Source organism: Alosa sapidissima, chromosome 11 (assembly GCF_018492685.1).
Source record: "Alosa sapidissima isolate fAloSap1 chromosome 11, fAloSap1.pri, whole genome shotgun sequence".
Classification (NCBI taxonomy): Eukaryota; Metazoa; Chordata; class Actinopteri; order Clupeiformes; family Clupeidae; genus Alosa; species Alosa sapidissima.
Window position 1 is genome coordinate 2,570,316 of NC_055967.1, and position 22,001 is coordinate 2,592,316.

The 22,001-nt window shown below is 38.5% G+C and overlaps 1 protein-coding gene across 3 annotated transcripts in view; it reads right to left on the reverse strand.

Moving 5' to 3' along the window:
* Positions 1-9,537: 9,537 nt before the first annotated feature.
* Positions 9,538-22,001, reverse strand: part of wdr61 (WD repeat domain 61) — a 58,646-nt gene continuing 46,182 nt past the window's right edge. For all 3 annotated transcript variants that reach the window (XM_042108862.1, XM_042108863.1, XM_042108864.1), the window contains 5 exons: positions 19,615-19,708; positions 16,577-16,670; positions 15,537-15,629; positions 13,519-13,597; positions 9,538-9,882 (listed from right to left, as the gene is read on the reverse strand). In XM_042108862.1, coding sequence (XP_041964796.1) covers positions 9,793-9,882; positions 13,519-13,597; positions 15,537-15,629; positions 16,577-16,670; positions 19,615-19,708 — 450 coding nt within the window. In that variant the 3' untranslated portion in view covers positions 9,538-9,792. The remainder of the gene's footprint in view (positions 9,883-13,518; positions 13,598-15,536; positions 15,630-16,576; positions 16,671-19,614; positions 19,709-22,001) is intronic.

Genomic DNA, 22,001 nt, shown 5'->3' on the forward strand with positions numbered 1-22,001 from the left:
GAACAAGCTGGCTCATGTGACGTGAACATGGCTACCTTATGCATTATCACTACACTACATGGAGACATATCTCCCGTTAACAATGGAGAAAACATAACATAGACTATTATATGTGCGAATGGGTTAGCACAAACTTAGATGTTGGTGAACGGAGATGCAGATCACTAATTCATTTATTTGCGCCACAGCCTATGTTCTGCGTTCACTCCAATGAGACAAGTGAAATACATGTTTTTAAAGCCGTTTCATTTCCAGGCTATTTGCTACGATATTTACCTGCTATGCCTTCTGTTTTCATGGACAGTTACAGAAATCCACATCATTCGTTTATCGTTTATCACTTCAATCCTACCCACGTTATCTCCAGAGTTTGTATGATAAGTTTGTCAGTCAGTTTCAGCCTCTCCTCTAGCTCCTCTACACCCGTTAGGATTTATTACGTTTTGTTACATTTTCTTACACTCTAGAATTGGAGAAGACAAAGGGGGCCTCTGCATGGATGCAGTACGATGTGCTCAATTATTTAGGCTAGCTCAAGAGTAGCAGCTAGGCTAATGACGCCGCGAATACGGACACGCCGTTTATACGGCTCTTCACAATGCAAGTAGAATGCTCCATTGACTTGAATGGGATTTCCGAAAGTTCTAGCGGTCATTATTTCTTTGGAAAGGACCTCTGAAAACAAGAATGACCGCTGTCAATGGCAACAGAGTTTGCGCTTGGAACTTCATTCAAAAGTGAAAGCAGACGGTTGATCAGCTGTGTTCTAAAGAATGTTTGATTCAAGTTCAGCGTGTGTTGCGAACTATTTGTTTCTCAGCAAAAGCCACGACGAAACGGTAACAAATAAGTGTAAAGAGACATATCATAGAGTTTATTTTTTCGTTTTGGCAAGTAGCCGTATAATAAGCGGGATAATGTATAGAACGCCGGTCATTATGGGAAAATAAGTCCCTTCAGGGCGAAACAAGACCCCTCCGCTGGCGCGTCGGGGTCCGGTTCGCCCTGTCGGGACTTATTTTCCCCATAATGACCGGCGTTCTATACATTATCCCTTACTTATCATTATTACAGTGCATGAAAATGCACTGTACTGTTCTTCCTAGGCAACTTCTTCTTCTTCTTATTATTCCGCTTACCACTTTTTCCGTACGCTATTTCTCTTGAACAGTTTAACTTAGAAACTTCATTCAAACTTTGTTACGTAGGTCTTCAAACAGATCGGGTTGGTATGACTTTTCAACTTTGAAACTTTTATACTTTTTAAACTATTAAAGAAAAACTTTTTAAAAATCCCCATAGACTTAACATTGCCGATTGTGACATCATAATACGGCCGTTAAGCAATTAGAATCCTATGGCAGGTGTTCAGGCCACCTGCAGCCTCAGGCTTTAAGCATACAATCTGGGTCAATTAAGACTACACATCCTATTCAACTGTTTCCACTGCCCAAAACTGTTTCAAAATAAAAGTCCTCACTACAATAATCCACTGTTAAACAATGTAACCCATTAAACTACTGAACTTTTTACATTCAACTTTTAAACGGTCTACTTTTAAACTATCATTAAACTATCTATCTATTAAACTAGCTGTCTATCAACAACTTTTAAACTATCTACATTCAACTTTTAAACTTTTAAACTATATACATTCACTAGCTGTCTATCAACAACTTTTAACTTGTCATCAACTATGTCAACACTTTTCATCAACTATGACTCCTACCCACTGTAGCTACTTAGCATGGTTAGCAAAGTTAGCATGTTAGCATTGCTAACATTGTTAACATTTTTAACAAAACTGCTAAAAATTATTAGCTAGGTTAGCTAAGTCACATGGTTAGCATAGTTAGCATGTTAGCATGCTAGTTAGCATAGTTAGCATAACTGCTAAAAATGATTAGCTAAGTAACATGGTTAACATAGTTAGCATGCTAGCATTGTTAACATGCTAATTAGCATAGTTAGCATAACTACTAAAATGATAACCATGTGACTTAGCTAACCAAGCTTAACATAGTTAGCATGTTAGCATTGCTAGCATAGTTAGCATGTTTAACAAAACTGCTAGAAAATGTTAGTTAAGTTAGTTAAGTAGCATGGTTAGCATGTTAGCATTGCTAGCACTGCTATAAAACATTAGCTAAGTAGCATGGTTAGCAGAATTAAAATTCTTAGCATAACTGCTAGTAAACATTAGAGCCATTCCAACTTTCAGTTATCGTCAAATATCTACCTATACACAGCCATTAAACTATTTGAATATCAACATTCATTCAACTTCCAGTCTGTCAACAACTTTTAAACTATTTACCTTCAACTTTTAAACGGTCTACTTTTAAACTATCATTAAACTATCTATTAAACTAGCTGTCTATCAACAACTTTTAAACTATCTACATTCAGCTTTTAAACAGTCTACTTTTAAACTATCAACTTTTATTAAGCTATGCAACCACCATGTCTATCCTAGCATCACCGTAGTAACCATCTCTGTATTATCTGTTTTAACTATACATGATATTTTACATCACAACTTTAGCATTTTTATGCACTGGTAATTCCTTGGAATTGCATTTCTAGTTATTATTAGGAGGCCCCTCATTGGTCGAGGCCCCTGGGCTGAAGCCCATGGCCCCTGCATGCCTTAAGGATATTTCAGTCTGAGCTTTTGGTGTTTTCAGCTAAAACAGGTATTCCCCAACAGATTAACATCCAGCATGACTCAACTTCACTGTAATTGAATTAACTTCTCTGAGCATGTAGCTTCAGTTGCAAAATCATGTCGGTTTATCCTTTCCACTATTAGGTCAGATTGAGACTGAGAGACTGAGATTAGTGTAGCAACGTAGCATAGGCTGTTTTCTTTTAATGTTGTTAAAGTTAGCGATATTGGACAGAAATATAGACATAACGAATGAATTTGATGAAGAATGTATACGTGTAGTTTGAGCCATCTAGATCGACAAAAGGTGAAGCAAATAGGCATACTTATCAGTATAGCAAAGGCTAATGTGAATAATTAAATAGTTGAATTAAATGCTCCTGAGCTGGGGTGGTGTGTTGTGTCGAGTTCAGAGACAAAAGCAGTGTTTGACATGGTAATGCTGTCTTTTAAGAATTGTCAGTGGCCTGATCAGTAGTCTGTGCCTACAGGGTACAGTTTAACATGTAATGTGAACACTGTTCACACAACTTTATTGGTTGGTTAAACACTCTAGGGGCTGTATTTTGGGCACCAGCGCATGGCGTAAAGTTCGTTTTCCACCCGTGCAAAGTTTAATTCGGTATTTTGCACGTTTATTTTTTAAACATCGCGCCTTGGGTTGTGGCAATCAACAACCTAGGGAGGGGCCTGGCGCGTTGTCTAAAAATCGCTATCATACACCACCTACTGTAAACCTGGTCAGAAGTCAATGGCGAGATGTTCATATGCTATTTTAAGAGCGCATGTCAAGAGTCATATTGGCAGGTGCACGCACCATCCTTCTATCATTCATGAACGCACACCAGCGCACGTCCATGCAAAGCATTACAAATTGCACGATTACAATGGGAAACATAATTAGAATAAAGATATTACGAAATACTGTACATCTCATGATGAGTATTCACCATCATTTGCAAATTGGTAATGACGGTTAAAATTGATTAGGGGAGAGGCGAGAGAAACGTATGGAGCACAGCTGAAGACGCACTGTCACGAGATATAAGCAACCCCTCTGCAGGATAAATGTTGTTTTATTCAGTCAATTGAGCAATATTAGGGTAAGTGTTGCTTTTTCCAGCCTATGTTTTCGGTGGTAACCCATTGTCAGTCAATAGTGAAAGTAACTGCATATAACTGTCTTGTCGTTGACTGACTCCTTGGTGAAGTTAGTTTCACTTTGCCAATGAGTTCAAATAATAGACGAGTGGAAATACGTGAAGGCTATGCTAGGTTTTAGTAAAACATGGTTTAAGAATGACTATTCCATACGCTCCTTCAAATGCGCCGTTGAATGCCAAAATACCGATGCATTTATTTTGACATATCGCGCTTTGCGCCGTTAAAGGGAATGACAGATGTCATTCTCATTGGTTTAAAATGATGTTACGACCCAAACACACCCATATGACTGATTAAAAAACCTAGGAACACCTTGTTGCGCCATGCGCTCCACGTTTGATAACGAAACCCCTCCCAATGTGAACTGGACATCCTACTAAATTTGAATAGACTTTTGACGAGTGACGATGCACTTTAGAATGTCATGATAGGGCCCTAGGACAATGCCACATTCTGTAAGAAGCCTAGGCTGCAAGGCTGCATCCTTCTCACCTTTTCACCCCTGACCCGTTTTCATGCCTGTATATGAAAAATCGCCAATCAATTTTACCAATTAAAGCCTAGTCTATACCTGTTATATAATAATGTTAGTCTGAAATAGTGTGTGTCTCAAGCAAGTTTATTTATTACCTGGTTTGGTCCAACAAATATTCAGACCTATCTTATTCAGATTTATTCTAATAGTCTACTATGAAGTGAATTCTTCAGAAATGTCTGATAACTTCAGGCACAGAGAAAGAAAGAAAGAAAACTCATGTAGATTACTGTGGAGGAGAGGAGGGCCAGGCTGAAGCATGTTGCCAAACAGCGCAAGTGAGCCCCTTCACACTTTGGCCCAAGTGAAAAAGAAGAAATAAAGGTATTATGTTGTTATATTGTTTTTTAGTTTGTTTTCTTTATAAATCTCTGGTTTTAGGCAACTTCATACTCCATGGAAGCTATGCACTATGGCAACAATGTCACTCGCGCTTGTTTTGCTATGAAACAGCCATTTCCCTCTTCGTGCACCCTTCTCACCTTTTTCACCCTGACCCGTTTTCATGCCTGAAAATGTATTATTATTATTATTTAAGATGTACATCTCCAACCGCCCACTGCGGTCTTCTGATGAGTGTCTGTTGTGTCGACCAGTCATAAACGCTAGGTCAAATTCAAGACTCTTTTCCTCGGTGGTTCCATGTTGGTGGAATGAGTTGCCCAGTGCTCTCTGTTCCTTTGATAGTTTTGGGCCTTTCAAGAGAGGTCTAAAGGCAAATCTGTTCAACATGCACAAGTTCATTAAGCGCTTATGCGTTATGGTTTGTAGTATTGTTTATTTTCATTAGGCTGTTGATTGACTGTTGTTTTTATTGATATTCTCCTTAATGTAGTCTGACCATGCTATTGTTATTGGGGGCCAAGCAGAAAAGCTGCAAGGCAACCCATAGTGTTTGTACCTTTTCTTATTATTCTTCTCCAATGGAAATCTATGGCAGCCCATAGAACCGTACAGTAAAAAGTTGTGAATTTTTGCACATCGATTCAGGACAGTACCATAATTCATTTCACAAAGTTTTGAGTCTGAACCACAGGCAGTCTAGCGCCACCAAAGGGTCAAAGTTGACGTTGCATCAATACAATTCACTTTTGAACCGTATGCCCAATTTTGAACATCGAGATATAGTTGGAATCCTTGGATGAGGCCGAACTCAACGCACCCCATGACGTCAATATCTGCTATATTGAATTTCCATAATATATATATTTATTTATATATGTGGGGTTTATATGTGTGACGGGGGGTAATGGGGTGTGTGGTGGAGGGGGTCTGTGTGTGGACGGGGGAGGGGGTTTATATGTGTGATGAGGGGGTAGAGGAGAGGGAGTAGATGTGTGTATGGGGGGCAAATGCAAAATAGGGAGAGAAAAAAGAACAACCCTGATGAAGTGTGAGGGTGATGAGATTAGGTATAGTATAATATATAAGTGTATGATAGATCAGCATTCTGATGGTTGTGCTGGATGATTCTAAAGTTTTGAAGTGCATCTGTAACCAGTTCCATTGATTTATTGTTTTGCAACAATAAGGGGATAATGGGAGAGCTCTTTGCTTTTACCCATCATGAAATGTTGACACCTTGGTAACAAAAAACCTTTTTATAGCCCACCAGTATGTACTAACCCAGCTTATATCAATTTGCACAGATAGGAGGGCTCATTTCTCCAACTACTTATAGATTCCAGTTTGTTTCTTGCCTTTGTGTACTGCTTTTTCTTAGTGTGTTCAATACTTTTTCCCTGTGCCATTCCACTTTTTTACTCATAACACTACTTTTAGACATTAATGTTTGGATTTTTATATATGTGTGGATTACATACTGTAAGTTAATACTAATGTCCGGTAAAAATTTCATGCGAATAGCCTCACAGGAAGTATACTTACTGAAAAAAAATGTTGACGTGTTCAATACTTATTTTCCCCGCTGTATGAGCAAATAAGGCATAACATTATTATGTACTGCTGTCCTTTTGCTCACTCTTTTTTGAAATGTCCTACCTTCCATGTCAGCTTTTCTCTTTTTCACCAGCATAGAGTATATGGCTGAGCCAACATAATATAATTGTCAGTGCAGCACAAATACACATTTTTCCTTCCTGAGGATGTGTGTGTGTGTCAGTCCTGCCTTTTATCTCAGCAGAATGTACATTTCAACATCAACATCTCCTACTGGCAACCCTTCGTTCAACACCACCATCTATAGGACAATGGCTGTACAGTCACTAAAAGTACAAATACAAATGCATTTCTTGAATGGCCCCCCACAGGCAGAATTTCTAGAAACTTGGCACTTGCCCAGAGGCAAAATTGGTGCAGAACATCTCAGTCGAAGAGGTCATCGAGTAAAGCGGCACGTTTTATATTTTTCATATGGGGGGTGCAACATCTTAAATCAGTGGTTGTGGGATAGCTTGATGCAGGCAAGAAACAAAAGGCAGAAACAAAAAAACACAAAAATGTTGTCATCTTGGTTGCAAAGGTTCGGGTAGGTAGGTATTAAGAAAAAAAAATATTTTTTTGGCTTTCAGGGGCCCAGCGCAAACGGCAGTCATAATAATGAATCATATCATAAATATATTGCATATTACACATAGTGAATAGTTTTTTTTTTTTTCTACCCAAAATACCTGGGGTGGGGCATATGAAACCTGCTGGCAGGCTGGATCTTTGACACCCCTGCACAAGATGCAGTGGGTAGTAATGTAGTCTTTTTAATGCCATCAGGTGGTTTCAAATGGCTTATGCAATATAGAGCACCAATTGTACGACCATTCCAAGACATATTTCAGTTGGCAGTTGCATCATCAGCGTCTCTTCTTTCTGAGGAGACTAAAGAAGGTCCACCCGTCTCCTCAGATCCTGGTGAACTTCTACCGCTGCAGCATCGAGAGCATCCTCACCAACTGTGTCACAGTTTGCTCTGCTTACGACCGAAAAGCACTGCAGAGGATGGTGAAAACTGCCCAACGCATCACCGGTTCCTCACTCCCCTCCATCGAGGTCATCCAGGGCGATGCTTGCCTAAGGCGCGCAGTATCATCAGACTGTTCTCTCTGGGAGGCGTTAAAGGTCTCTCCGCACCCGAACCAGCAGGTTCAAAGGAAGCTTCTTTCCTGTGGCTGTCACCCTACTGAACTCTAGCTCTGCATCCTGGTGACATCCAACCAAGCCCCCCACCGCCCCCGCCCGATGCCTCCTTGCCTGTGCCTGTTGGTGTCCACGACCATGGCAACCTTGACAGGGACAACAAGGAAGCGGACATCCCCAGCCATAGACCTCTGAAGTTCGCCTACAAAAAAGAACCAAAACGGCCATCTTTGCCCATATAAGGACATCCGGTTGTTAATTGAAGCTAACTACCTATGGCAAGTTGCATTGCAAGTTAGCTCTGGGATAGCAAAAATCTAAGTGTGCCGCCTTCACTTATCGGAGATCACAGTATCCACTCGAAGGCAGAGGACAAAAGTGTGTTCAGGAAAACGTCTGCATTGCAGACTTTTTCATCCCCACGAGAGTTTAACAGGTGCGATAATTCAAAATTCCCATGTTATTTTCCTATAGGAAAAATTGCCAGATACCGGATGTTAAAGATTGCAGTTTTTTTTTAGCTTTTTTTTTTCAGGTCTATTTGCACTACCCTATCCCATCCATAATGTTCTATCTATTTATTTACAAATTACACTTATATATAGCCATTTTCTACTGCTCTTCATACTATTCATCCTGCACATACATAAGACTTATTACTCTTATAATGTTACGGTTTCTGCACTACAATGGTACTGTTACCACACTGCACATAACTGTACATAGTTGTCTATATTTTTCATACTGAATATCCATATTTATTCTGTTTTCTTACACTGCATCTATATTATTCTTACTACTATTATAATGTTACTGCTACTACATTGCACATATCTGTAGATGTTGTTCATACATTGTTCATATTACATAGCCATATTTATTCTGCTCTTATAAGGTAACTGCTAATACACTGCACATATTTATATTTAATTTATACTACTCTAAACCACCTTCTGTAAATCAACTGTATACTACTCCCTACACTGCACTATATTTCTTAACCTGTCTATGCACCACCTGCCTATACTTATATCACATTGCACTTTTCTGCTTTTTTGCACGTCTGGTTAGACGCAAACTGCATTTCGTTGTGTTTGTACTCTGCACAATAACAAAGTTGAATCTAATCTAATCTAATCAAAAATGTGGTTTAAATATCAGACGTAGAAGCCCAGAACATTTTCCCTCCATTTTTGCCTTCCCTCCTTTAAGTTTTAACTCATTGAGTGCCAAAAACGTAATATTACGTTTCTAGCTTTTTTTATTTTTTTATTACGAAACTAGACACTCTAACACACCTTTATATGTGATTTTGGGAACTCTGTGATGAATGGAAATGAAATATATGACGATCGAAAACTCATGAAAACGCACAATCTGGACATTTTAACTCGGTTGCCGCTTTGGGAGTCGAATCAGTGACGCATGCACGTCAGGTCAAAACCAGGCCATTTTCGTGGGTCTATCACTAGGTGGCAGTCTCGCTGATCACTTCCCGGAAAGTTTACCGAAGTTTACAGACAACACTTCATATTTCATGAAAGACGTTATATCTCCATTTCTAGAAAAAAAACAGCGATTTTGATGAAAACTAGCCACTTCCGAAAACAGCTTGGCATTCAATGAGTTAATATTGTCTACATGGCCATGGCTTTTGTTCTCACTGCTGTGTCACTTTTGCAATGAACATTGGAGGAGTTTGTAGGATTTTGATCTTTCATGATCTGGACCACCAACCTGGGTCGTGCCCATGCCCAACCGTGGTGGGTTATGAAGATGAGTCAAATAACCTAGACCAATCTTTTCAAAGACCTCAACACGGGTTGATGTTGATATGAAAGGGGTATTAGTAACTAAAGCACATATTTTGACAGACATTATTAGGACTGCCACATGTATCTTGATTTCAATCAGCTAATGATGTGCAGTTTAACTTTGTATGAGATACAGTTCACTCATAGACAATCAACCAAATATTATTTTCATTTCATGGGCAAGGGAAAAAAAAGATAGGATATCATCAGTGACATATAATGTAATGGTTAAATACCAGACCAACTTTAGAGAAAAATACAATAAATTGTAATTAAACTGAATATTTAATTGTTAAAAAAACAACAACATTGAATTCTGGCATAAAAGGTCAGGTTTATGAGAAGGACAAGTTAATTTGAGAAGTGAAAATAGTTTTCTTTGATAATTTCAATCCACTAGTAAGACCAAGCTGTGTAAATATTGCAACTGATCTGCCAACACATCAGGGTGACAAAACATTGGGAAGCCATTTCCAAAGGGAAACTTGCAGCAGGGCAAACACAGGAAGTTGAGGAAAGCATCAGACTGGACAGTCATAAATATGAATGGCACGGTCATCCCCTGCAGAGATGATCTTGGACCCTGTGGTGTTGTATTTAACACTCCACACCTAAAAAGGCAAGCAAAGAATGATGGGTTGAATGATTACAACACTTAACAGCCTCAGAAATTGATAAAAAGCCTCATCTAATGCATAATAAAACTACTCAGTGATGCTCTGCCTTGAGTCACATATCAAATTAGGAGGGGCAAGTCCCTTGTGAAAGTATTTAACCCCACTGAACAGTGATGCAATGGACCACAGTTGATCCATGATCTGTGTTAATATGCCCCCATGGTTCAACATGCATGTAAACCGTGAATCAATTGCAAAGTTTAATGATAATACATAAGGGACAATGGACAACACAGTGTTCGGTTATCAGAAAAATGAGATGTACCGCATAGCGGTACAAAATATGACTGCCGCGCAGTCGGTGCAAACGCTGGTGTTATGGAAGGGATTACGGCTGCCGAGGTGTCCTGTTATACAGAATTAATGGACAAGGGCGAGGCAAAGAACTCAGGCAAAGAGAAGCCGACTTGTTCAGTTTGTTTCTTTGGCTCTAACAGCGATAGCATGTACAGTTAGCTTGTTTACAGTTGATTCCATTGTTGCGAAGCCTGCTGCCAGGCTCAACCATTCTGTACCAGGCTAGTGACAATGACCCCACATTTTTGAGATAGATAGGTAGAATTAAACGCAACAATGTTTTTCCCTCATCTCTAAGGTCTCCCATATATGAAATGGATTCTTGGCTAAAAATATTTTACTGCTAAGGTTGTTAAATTAACAGATATTGTTATACACCCCAAAACCAAAAAAGGACTAAAATATAGCCTGTCTGTATGGGAGTTAAGGCATATAAACTAGTGCAGATCAATTAATTAAAAGAATAAATTACAGCAAAAAAGCAAGCAAAACAAAAATAAAACAATTACAATATTGGCTATAATTGGGTGCATATATATACATATATATATATTGTAATTGTTTTATTTTTGTTTTGCTTGCTTTTTTGCTGTAATTTATTCTTTTAATTAATAGGTAATTTTGCCATGCTCCTTCTGGCAGGGGGACTACCAATGGAAACTAGCCTTTTGGCTATAATTGGGTGCATTTACATTTTCATTGTAAAATGTCAATTAGTGTACATTGTCCCTCTATAACAAATAACGTTAATAATAACATGATATGAAACTTTGATTTTGGAGGAAATATCATCTGTATATGGAGCCAGAGTTTTATGGACATCACCATCTCTCTCTCTCTGCTGAGCAAGGGTAAGTATGCATTGGAGGCCTTCTACTGTGGGGTTTTGGACATAGGGATATTTTTTCTTGCCCTTTTCAAAATGTTTCCCACAAGCTTTGGATCCAATGTCTGTAAGACATTCTCCATAATTCAAGAGACTAGTGAAAAGGAAAAATGATATACATTTCAGAATTTTCATTGAAATGCAAATCAAGTTGAATTACACGCAACAATAGTCAGAGGGCTAAGTACTTTCTTAGCTAGGGAAAGTAGTTTTTACAACTGTTTAGCTACTTAGGGTGAAGTAAGCAGTGTAGGCTCTACTGTCCACTGCTGGTCTTTTAACCTGATTCAATTGGATCTGTGTTTCATATGAAATGTATCATTATTAAATCTAAATATAGATCAGCACTTACCTTGCAGTAACAATGAATGTCAACATTCTTCTCACCACTGATAATGTGATTTGGACTTGAGACTGTATTTTGCCAGTGTTCTGTTTTCTTTCATTTTGGACACTTCATACATTGAGTGACAGAACACCCTAATTTGTCATACTATATTTACATATTTGGTATTGTTGGATTCAGTACAACCCCACCTTTCCAACAAGCAATCATATGTGTTTCTATGATAATCCCTGGTAAAGCAGCCACAAAGTAAATGAAAACATTCTGCATAGATATTCATTTTTTGCATGTCCGCTTATTTTAGGTATGTGTTTACATGTCTCTATTCATTCCATACATCAAGATATTCACATCCAGTCTTTTCTAGTAGGTAAAGCAACTTCCTGACTATAAACATGGCAAGTTTCAAAATTCTCAGAGCTTGTGTGATTGATCTGCACTTGTTTATATGCCTAACTCCCATACGGACAGGCTATATTTTAGTCCTTTTTTGGTTTTGAGGTGTATAACAATATCTGTTAATTTAACAATCTTAGCAGTAAAATATTTTTAGCCAAGAATCCATTTCATATATGGGAGACCTTAGAGATGAGGAAAAACATTGTTGGGTTTAGTTCTACCTCCGGTAGGGGTATCTCAAAAACTAAAGCCCTTTCTGACCATTTGTCACTAGCCTATACTATGGTTGTTATAGTTACCATCCATAAACATTGATATGGAACGGTGATTAAACTTTTTTTTTACTAGATCTACTTCATAGGTGTCCCATTATTCAGAATTATTACACGGCTCTTCATAATGCTGCAGAATGCTCCATTCACTTGAATGAGCCTTCCCAACGTTCGGTGGTCTGCTAAGTAAGGGATAACGGCCCGCCGAGGTGTCCTGTAATACGAAATTAATGGACGAGGGCGAGGGGCAAAAAACTCTGACGCGCAACAGAGGGGAGTTGCCTCCGCCCTCGTCCATTAATTCCGTATAACTGGACACACCTCGAAGGCCGTTATCCCGCTTATCACCCGGTTGCCACTGTAAAGCAAAGGAAACACGCGGTTCCGTTTAAAAAGGAGCTCACTAGTTCAGCTTGTTGTACAACTTTAGCATGGACAGTTAGCTTGTTTACAGTTGATTCCATTGTTGCGAAGCCTGCAACCAAAGATTCTAGAGCGCTGCAACCATCGTCCTACTATAGTTGTTATAGTTACCATTCATAAGCATTGATATGGAACGGTGTCCTGTTTTTCAGAATTAATAGCCACCCCACCAGCCAATCAGAAAAGAGTATTTCTTCTCTCCGGGTGATAATTCTCAATAACAGACCGCTGTCAAGGAAAATGGGCTTTGTGCTTCTATTTCACGTCTTTCATATCACTACGCAAGGACTGGAACTTCATTCAAAAGTGAAAGCAGACGGTTGGTGTTCTAAAGAATGTTTGATTCAAGTTCAGCGTGTGCTGTTGTCGAACTATTTGTTTCTCACCAAAAGCCACGATGAAACGGTAACAAATAGGCTATAGCCTAGGCTATGTAGGCTAAAGAGTCACATCGTGGGGAGTTTATTGTTTCGTTTTGGCAAGTAGCCGTGTAATAAGCGGGATAATGTATAGAACGCCGGTCATTATTGGGTAATTAAGTCCCTTCAGGGCGGAAGACCACTCCGCTGCACATCAGGGTCCAGTTCGCCCTGTCAGGACTTAATTTCCCAATAATGACCGGCGTTCTATACATTATCCCTTACTTAATAGCCACCCCACCAGCCAATCAGAAAAGAGTATTTCTTTTTAATGTGAAAAAGGCATGCGTGTTGTGAAGGAGGCAGCCCTGGTTTTGGTAGGGAGCTGCTCTCCTCTTTCCACAGAATCTTTTACTTTTAGACAGTACCGGATAGTACCGGCCTACTAGCAGTCAACATCTGGAACTCTAAAGCACAGATGTTTGAATAATGCAGTAAAAATGTAAATAAGTCAGACAGGACACAGTTTTCAGGAATGACATTCTCTAAAGTTACATATGCCTATGAAACAATTTAACAGGCTCTTACTTGGTCCTGGTGATCAAAGAATGTGTTCACACACATTCTGGAGCTCGCATCCCAGACTTTTACACTTTTGTCAGAAGAACTGGTGGAGGAAATCAAAACATGAAATGAATCCAGTGAATCCACTCAAGCAGGTCTACATTGGTGGAGAGTGGGAGTCGGGCATATAACAGTTTCTCTAACAGTGGCTCACCAATGCATTATAATAGTGAAAAGATTGTTCCTAATTAAAAGACTTAAATCTTCATATTTAATATTCATTAGATGATCAAAACGTATTTGCTATTACTCCGGACACCTCAACAAAACATCAGGTAGCGACAAGAAACTGATCGTAATGACCATTAATTCATTGAATAAAAATTAATGAGGACTAGGTTTTAAGTTTTATTTTAAGACTATTCAACCATTGTCATAACAAACAGTGTGAAAGTGAAAGATCAAAATCACTGCACACTTTAACATTAACATAGTTTTTTAAAATGTATTTGGCGCGAACAACGCGTTTCGCTAAGAGCTTCATCACTCTGCACCATTACCCACTCCCACAGGTGAATAAATCAGGTTCAGTGTCACATGACCTTGTTGGGTGATATTTACATGACATTTTAATGCATTGCTAATGTAAAAATAGAATTTAAGTAGCCAGTGTAAAGTTCATAAACAACACCTCTAGGAATTAATTAACAATCACAATATCAGGACGGGGGCATCACAATAAGACAGCATATTCTTATACATTGTTAATACAAAAATAGAATCTGTAAATAAATAGCCAGTGTAAAGTTCATAAACAACACCTCTAAGAATTAGTTCATAAGTTCTTAAACATTATAAGTAGTTCATAAGTTCATAAACAACATCTCTAAGAATTAGTTCATAAATTCATAAACAACCTCAGTAGTTCATAAGTTCATAAATCACACCTCTAAGAATTAGTTCATAAACAACATCAGTAGTTCATAAGACATGCATCACATTAAGACAGCATTACCACTATTAGTTTGAATATATATATAAAACTTGTTTTGTCAGCCAACTTGTAACTGGAGATTCTTGGTACATAGAATTGACTACTAAATCTTTGATATTTTTACCCCTTTTAAAGCAATATCGGGGTTTGGTTGGTAAGTGGATCAGCCTGGGATCACATTCAAACAGTTTCCAATGTTTATTTATAATTCTTTTCACCTGCTTAGAGGTTGTTCAGTACTCAGACACAAAAGTCTCAAAGGTTTCAATTGCCTGTTTAATCACTGTCTGGTCATATCCTCTTTCTGTGAATCTTTGAGACAATTATTTGGCTTTGACCTTAAAGTCTTCCTCATTGTTACAGATTCTTCTAAGCCTTATAAAGTGACCATAAGGAATATTCTTAGTTACATGGTCAGGATGGAAACTTGATGAATGAAGGATAGTGTTCCTGTCAGTTTTCTTCCTATAAATTGAGGTCTCCAATTTATTGTTATTGACCATAATTACAGTAGATCTAGGTCCTAGATTCTAGGAAATTGATGCTTTTACAACTATATTCCATAGTGAACCTCAAAGTAGGATATGTCCCATTTATGTATTCGTTAAAAAGGCTCAATTCCTTTTTAGAACCAGTGAAGATCAAGAAGATGTTGTCAATGAACCGTTTAAACACAAGGAGGTTTCGTCTAAAGGGATTGTTGTTAAATATGTGTCTATCCTCCCATAGGCCCATAAATACATTTAGTAGTTGGATGCAAATAGAGATACGTAGTTGGATGCAAATAGAGATCCCATATTCGTCCCTTGAATTTGTAGGTAGTACTTGTTATTGAAGATGAAATAATTTAATTTCAAAATAAACTTTGTCATCATCATTAACAGTTCCACTGGAAGTAAATCATTCTTAGTTGTAAGGTAGAAGTCCATGGCTTCCAAGCAACTTTCATGGGAAATATTCGTACAGAAACTCTTCACATTAAATGTCACGAGATCACATCCAATGTCACTTAAACAGTCTAATATATTCAACAGAGATTTAGATTTACCTGGATACAAAGTGTGTGTCATCAGGGGAAAATGCAACATTCAGGACCCAAGAAGCATGGCCACTAAGTGTTCCTGCCAGATTGGCGTGTTGCCTGTAGAGCAAACATCTTTATGACCAGATTTGTATATCAACCCAGAAAAATACACAGATATCATAAAAACATAAACATGGACCTAAAGGTCCTACATATTCAATTAGGAAAAGACAAAAGACTTGAGTAAAGAATTGGCTTGATAACCAATGCCAGTCTTTCATTTCTGGTACAGTATAAAAGGACTACTTAGCAAGTAAAGGTTATTAGTTGTTAGAGGCAAGGCTTTGAACCAGAATGTTTTCCCAATTGGTTCGTTCCAAATGGAAACAGTATTTTAGCGTTTTCGGTTCAACCCTTAAATTTGCGTTCCTGAACCGGTTAGAACAAAAAAAAAAAGTTCCCGAACCGGTTAATAACCTTCCATGTCAGCTGCGGGACATACTGCACAAAGAAGTAGGCTGATCATTAGGACTTTAAAATTATATTGTTAGTCTACATAAAACATCAAACATTAAAAAAGCACTATAGGCTACATTATGTAAGTGGCATAACTGTATTTCTGACATGCCTACACACAGACTTTCTATAATTATTCTGGTGCATGAACAAATAAGCAGAGTTCATTTGACATTTTACAAGTTTACAGGCTTTTATGTCTACATGTTTATTTGTCTTGGTGTGAGTGACTGAGTAAATGTAGACTGATTCATATGTGCTTCCACTATAGTCTCCCAGTGCCCAAAACAAATTTCTCTATCCAGTGACAACAGCTTTAAATATATTTTTCTACCTTGGGACTCTGTGCAAGTGGTCTTTGCTACAAAGTTTGCTTACCACCTGTCTAAAAAGTTTAAATGTTAATCATAGAGTTGAAATCTGCTGTATAAACATCACCTGTAGCAAAATATGTCTGAATTTTTTTGTAAATTACAAAGATTCTGTTTGCTTCAGAAAAAGATACAGATAAGGAAACTCATGAAATGACCCCTTTCAGTTAAACTTACACATCATAAATCTTAATGTATCCATCATCGGAGGCAGTTACTAGGAGTTGGGAGTCTGGTGAGAATGTAAGGGATCTTATTGGCATGGCGTGACCTGAAGGAGTGAAGCACAGATTGACAGGAACATCAAAAGAGGAATTGATTAGTGTTAAACTAGTTGGAAATGTGTTTTTACCCCCGACTTTTTATGCATACTAGTGATGCACTGGAGGGCACAGGTATAGATAATATTGCGGGTGGGCCGGGTCTAAATTGCTGAAGTGCTAAAAATATCTGCGCACACACATTGCGTGTGTAGGTTAAAGTGAGATTTCCACCTTCTCTTCCTCTTTCTGTCTCAAATACACATGCACACCAGAGTTGATTGGATACAAAAATATCCCATCGTAGGGGACAAAGCTTATCCAAGTATAAAAAGCTTATCCACAATAAACTGTTGTTTCAAATTATCCAGATGATGACCTAAATGATGCTTCTATTTCATAAAACGTAAGCAAATAGATTCTAACCACAATTTTGGGGTGCTCAGCTCACTCTTTGATTAAAACAAAAATAAGTTATTTGCATGCATATTACTACCACGCTTCACAGGCTTTTACAAAAAGCCTGTAGGGTAATTCAGTTTAGTTTATAATTAGTCTAATATCATAATATTGTGCAGCCTTTGCTTTTTAGCTTTTTATCAATTCTTTGTCTTTTTATTAATTAGTGATTGCGATCTTTTGTTCAGATTACACCACCGAAACTTTTTTGATGGTCAGCAAGAAAAGCAGAGATAACATCGGCAAATACATTGCTCAAGCTCACTGTAAGAGATGTAAATGTGAAGGATAGGCACGTGTGTGTGTGTGTGTGTGTGTGTGTGTGTGTGTGTGTGTGTGTGTGTGTGTGTGTGTGAGAGAGAGAGAAAAAATTAAGTAACCACGTTACTTATCATTAAAATAAGCAATTTGTGGGTTGGGTCGGATCGATGTTTAACGCATATTTTGTCAGGTCAGGATTGGATCTCCAAAATGAGGTAGGCGGGTGTGGGTCATAAAAAAACCCTGACCCATGCATCACTAATGCATACACATTGTACAGTATCTAAGGTAAACAATTCTAATTAGACATTTAAGAATCATGTTGTGCTTTTCATACAGTCACAATATCTGGCTAGGAGGTATTACAATGCTTTAACATTTCATAACTGTTGACTGATATGCGAGTCAATTTGGTGTTGCGCTCCGAACCAAGGCTGGGCGGGTATGGCAGTTCCAACGTGAAGTACTGGAGTCACAGCAGGATGAACCCGCACATCAAACACTGCTGATTTAATTATGTATACTTAATAAAGAAATGGTAAAAAGAGCTACCCTGTGAAGAGCATCATCAGTGCAAACATTCTTAAAAAGGATACACCCTTATATTTGATATCCTAATTGGATGACAGTTGGATGAATTGGATGAACGTTGGAGTTGTCACTCAACCAAACTCCAAGTTGTAAAGGGACACGTTTTTCAGAGTTGCAATTGTATACTAAGTCTTGGGTGGGGCAGATACAACAAAAAAACAATAACCTATTATTAATATTTCCTATTAATTGCACTGCATTGTTCATTCAAGAGTCTCAGTTGTCTCTGTGTGCACCCTGTGTATTGTAGTCCACAAGGACAGTACAGTATACAGTATGTTCAGGGCCAAAATGCCCGACCACAGGGCTAGATAGTCCCCCTTGTGGAGCATTAACACCCAGCAGAGCTGTAACTCTCGAGTAGGGCTGTAACGATATGCGTATTGAAACCGAAATTTTATTTTGGCAGAAATGCTCGTGCGCAAGGCTTCACGACACCAACCTTGCTCCAGCAGCGAGATCACAACATGATTGGCACAATGTATTTCACATGTCGACTTTTTTGCTGCAGATCAATCAGTTAACCCTCTATACCCCATAGTGGCCGAATCTATGTGGAGACATTGGAGAGGCTTGATAGGTATTGTAAGAACCATTCTGAAAGCTGTGATGGCAAATAGAGGTTTTCATTGATTATTTAAAAAGGGTATGAATAATTTTGGACATTCCATTTTTCATAAAATTCTAAAAAAGATGAAAACACTTATTTTTCTGATTCCATGTTTCCCAATATCGTCTTACATATTGTCTAACATACTGGTCAATTGAAAACCAACATTAAATCAATATTTGCCAGAGGTATGAATATTTTGTTCCGAACTATAATATATATATATATATATATATATATATATATATATATATATATATATATATATATATATATATATATATATATATACACACACACACACACACACACACACAAAATCTTCATTAATCTTAATTCAATGATCAAGATGTGCATCCCCAACCGCCCACTGCAGTCTTCTAAAGAGTGCCTGCCGTAAACGCTAGGGCAAATTTCTGAGTTGCCTAGTGCTCTTCATTCCTGTGAGAGTTTTGGGTGTTTTAAGAGGGGTCTAAAGGCATATCAGTTCAACATGTACTTAGTTTATTAAGCGTTTCTTATGCGTTTGTATATTATAGTATTTGTTTATTTTCATTAGGCTATTGATTTAATTGATATTGTTGTTTATTATTGCTATTCTCCTTGATCTAGTCTTACCAACTTTTTAAACTGGTTACTGTTTAATGTAACTATTGTATTGTTGTTATTTATATATCGCTTTGGACAAAAGTGTCTGCCAAATCCCATAACTTTAATCATAAAAACACACACACACTGAAACACAAAACTGCCCAGTGCATATCCAGGTGGACTTATCTGTTCTTCACATGACCCTATACCTCCTTTATCGTAACTGTGTGTCCATGTGTGCGTGCGGGTCAGCGTGACAGTACATTAAAATGTACAAAACTATATTAACACCTCCATTGCTCTGCTTAATTAAAAGAAAAGGTATAAACCGAACTGTGGCTCAAAAATTTAACTGAACCGTGGATTAGGTGCATTGTCACACCCCAATGAGACAGTTGTAACAAAAGAACCAACACTTTAATGGTCTTTTAAAATATAATTACCTTCAAGAGTGTGGAGTAGTTTCCCAGTTGCAATATCAAAGATGTTAATGATTCCATCTATGGCTCCACTCGCTAAGTACTTTCCATCTGGGCTCTGAAAAGAATATCACATCCCAAACCAAGTAATAAACAATGAGGAATCATTTAAAATAGATTGACCAATTGCATTTATTCATTTAGCAGATGAAGTGAATTACATTACAAGGGCCATTGTTCCCGGAGCGACTTGGGGTTAAGTGCCTTGCTCAAGGGCACAACGGTGGAAACCGGGAATTGAACCCACAACTTTTCAGGCTGCCGCAAGCCAGCTCCTTAACCACTACACTATCACCGACACAAATAAATATAAAGAATGTCGTCAGTAGTGGTCATTTGCTCGATTGTAAAGCCACAGATAAAATAACTTGCACTAACAAAGACTAAATAATGTAACACTGATGTAAGTGACAATAGCCGCAGACCAACTATCGAGTCAGGCAGAGCTAAGGCTATATTCGAACCTACAGCCCTTTTTACACAGAGATCACGCAAAATTTGCGGGAAGAGGAGACTTCTTTTTGCCGCATCGTGTGTCTAAAAACGAGGTGAAAATTTGCCGGCCTGCTGATCTGTTCACATGAGGGAGGCAGGACCAGCTAGCAAATTAAAACGGAGGCAGGACCATCTAGCAAATTAAAATGTGACGTGCAACAGGGGGCGTGTGGAGTGATAGTCGTAGGCCTTATGCGTGGGCCTTCAGATGCAGCAGGTGTGTGATTTTCAAAACCATTGCGGAAGAACTGACTGCTATGTGTTGATGCTTAGAATGTCTAATGGATTCTTGCAATCAACATCTTTGGACAATACAAAGTAATTTGGAAGGGAAATTGAAGAGAAGCAGGGAGCAGTTCAGATGAAAGACTCAATGATCTTAAACGCAGTAGACGAAGACGTTTGGCTCTTCTTGGTGCCATTACACAGAAACATTTTCAACCGGAGCAAAACAATGCATGAATGTAGGCCTAGTTCGGCGAGTCACATGAAACACAATTGAGACAATAGATTGACCATATTGGACAACTGTATCCTGCCTAAGTGCTATTTGGCATATTCTAAGTATGCCATTTTGTGGCATTGGCGCTTTTTTATGGAAACCCAACCATATAGCCTAATTCCGTTCAAGTGCCTCCTTATTGTGAATCTTGAAACAGTCACAACACTTTCTTGTAGTGACACTTGTATTTCAGCTGAAGTAGCTTGAGGGTTTTTCCTTGCATCCCAACTAGGGATGCACGATATATCGGCGGCCGATATATTATTGGCCGATAAGTGAAAAAATGAAAATATTATTATCGGTCCGATAACTGTTCTAATTCTGGCCGATAATTTGCGCCAATATTTTTTAAAGTCCTAATTTAGGCCTACGTAAGGTCCGTCTGGCTACACTGAGCTACTTGATCTTGGTTGGCTATACTTTTTCCTCAATATAATGTCAGCGGTGTGAATGTATTTCACCACTCTAACAAAATCTGTGAATATGCGTTCATTTGGGAATCTGTGCATCTCAAAATAGTCTCGTGAATGATCCGCCATCTAACCTTACCAGAGCGGAGCTCAGCCCTATCTAGAGCCGTCTTGTGCTGGTGTGTTTGCACTTTACCGCGGTGGTCGGGGAAACAAATAAGCAAACTCGTTAGTGGGACGAGTACATAAGTAGGCCTAGTTCTAAGTTGTGTTTTAGTATTATATTTGCATTATGTTAGCTTGGGTTTTGTATTACTACCTAGACATATGCTAACCATTCCTGCTTCAGTTCCAGACAGGTCATCATAATAAGTTATTAAAACCTTCGGGGCTAACCCCTTTCATTTCTGCTGCAGCAGGTTGTGCGCAACAGAGTAGACGGACATAAGATACAGTCTGAGGAGTTGCAGCTTTATTCAGTTACCCGCAGTTGAAACTAAACTCAAGTTTCCCTCACAAACTCTGATTTGGTCACTATACTGTAGCTTATTCCCAGCTGAGCTGTTTATGAGTGTTTAGTCCTAAATTGAAACGATTCATACTCTCTAGCCACTCACTTGCAATTCACTGACGTCAGGTTCACTTAAAGGAGCCACACATACAGTGGGCTGTGCTTCGACTTGGCCACCTTCACTCGCGGTCCGCGCGTGGGATCACGCGGCATCACGCGACTTTAATTTGTATTTTCCCAGTGAGACGATGCAACAATCCAAACAACCAGTAGATGGCTCAAGTGAGCAGGGTGTCTCGTAAAAAGAAATGGAGCCTGGAAAACCCTACACAGACTTCACTACAGACTTTAGCAGACTGGTTTAGAAATAATTTAATAGCCAGAAATATGCCTGCCCTGCCCTAATAAAGAAATATTTGGTTAACTGCGAGTG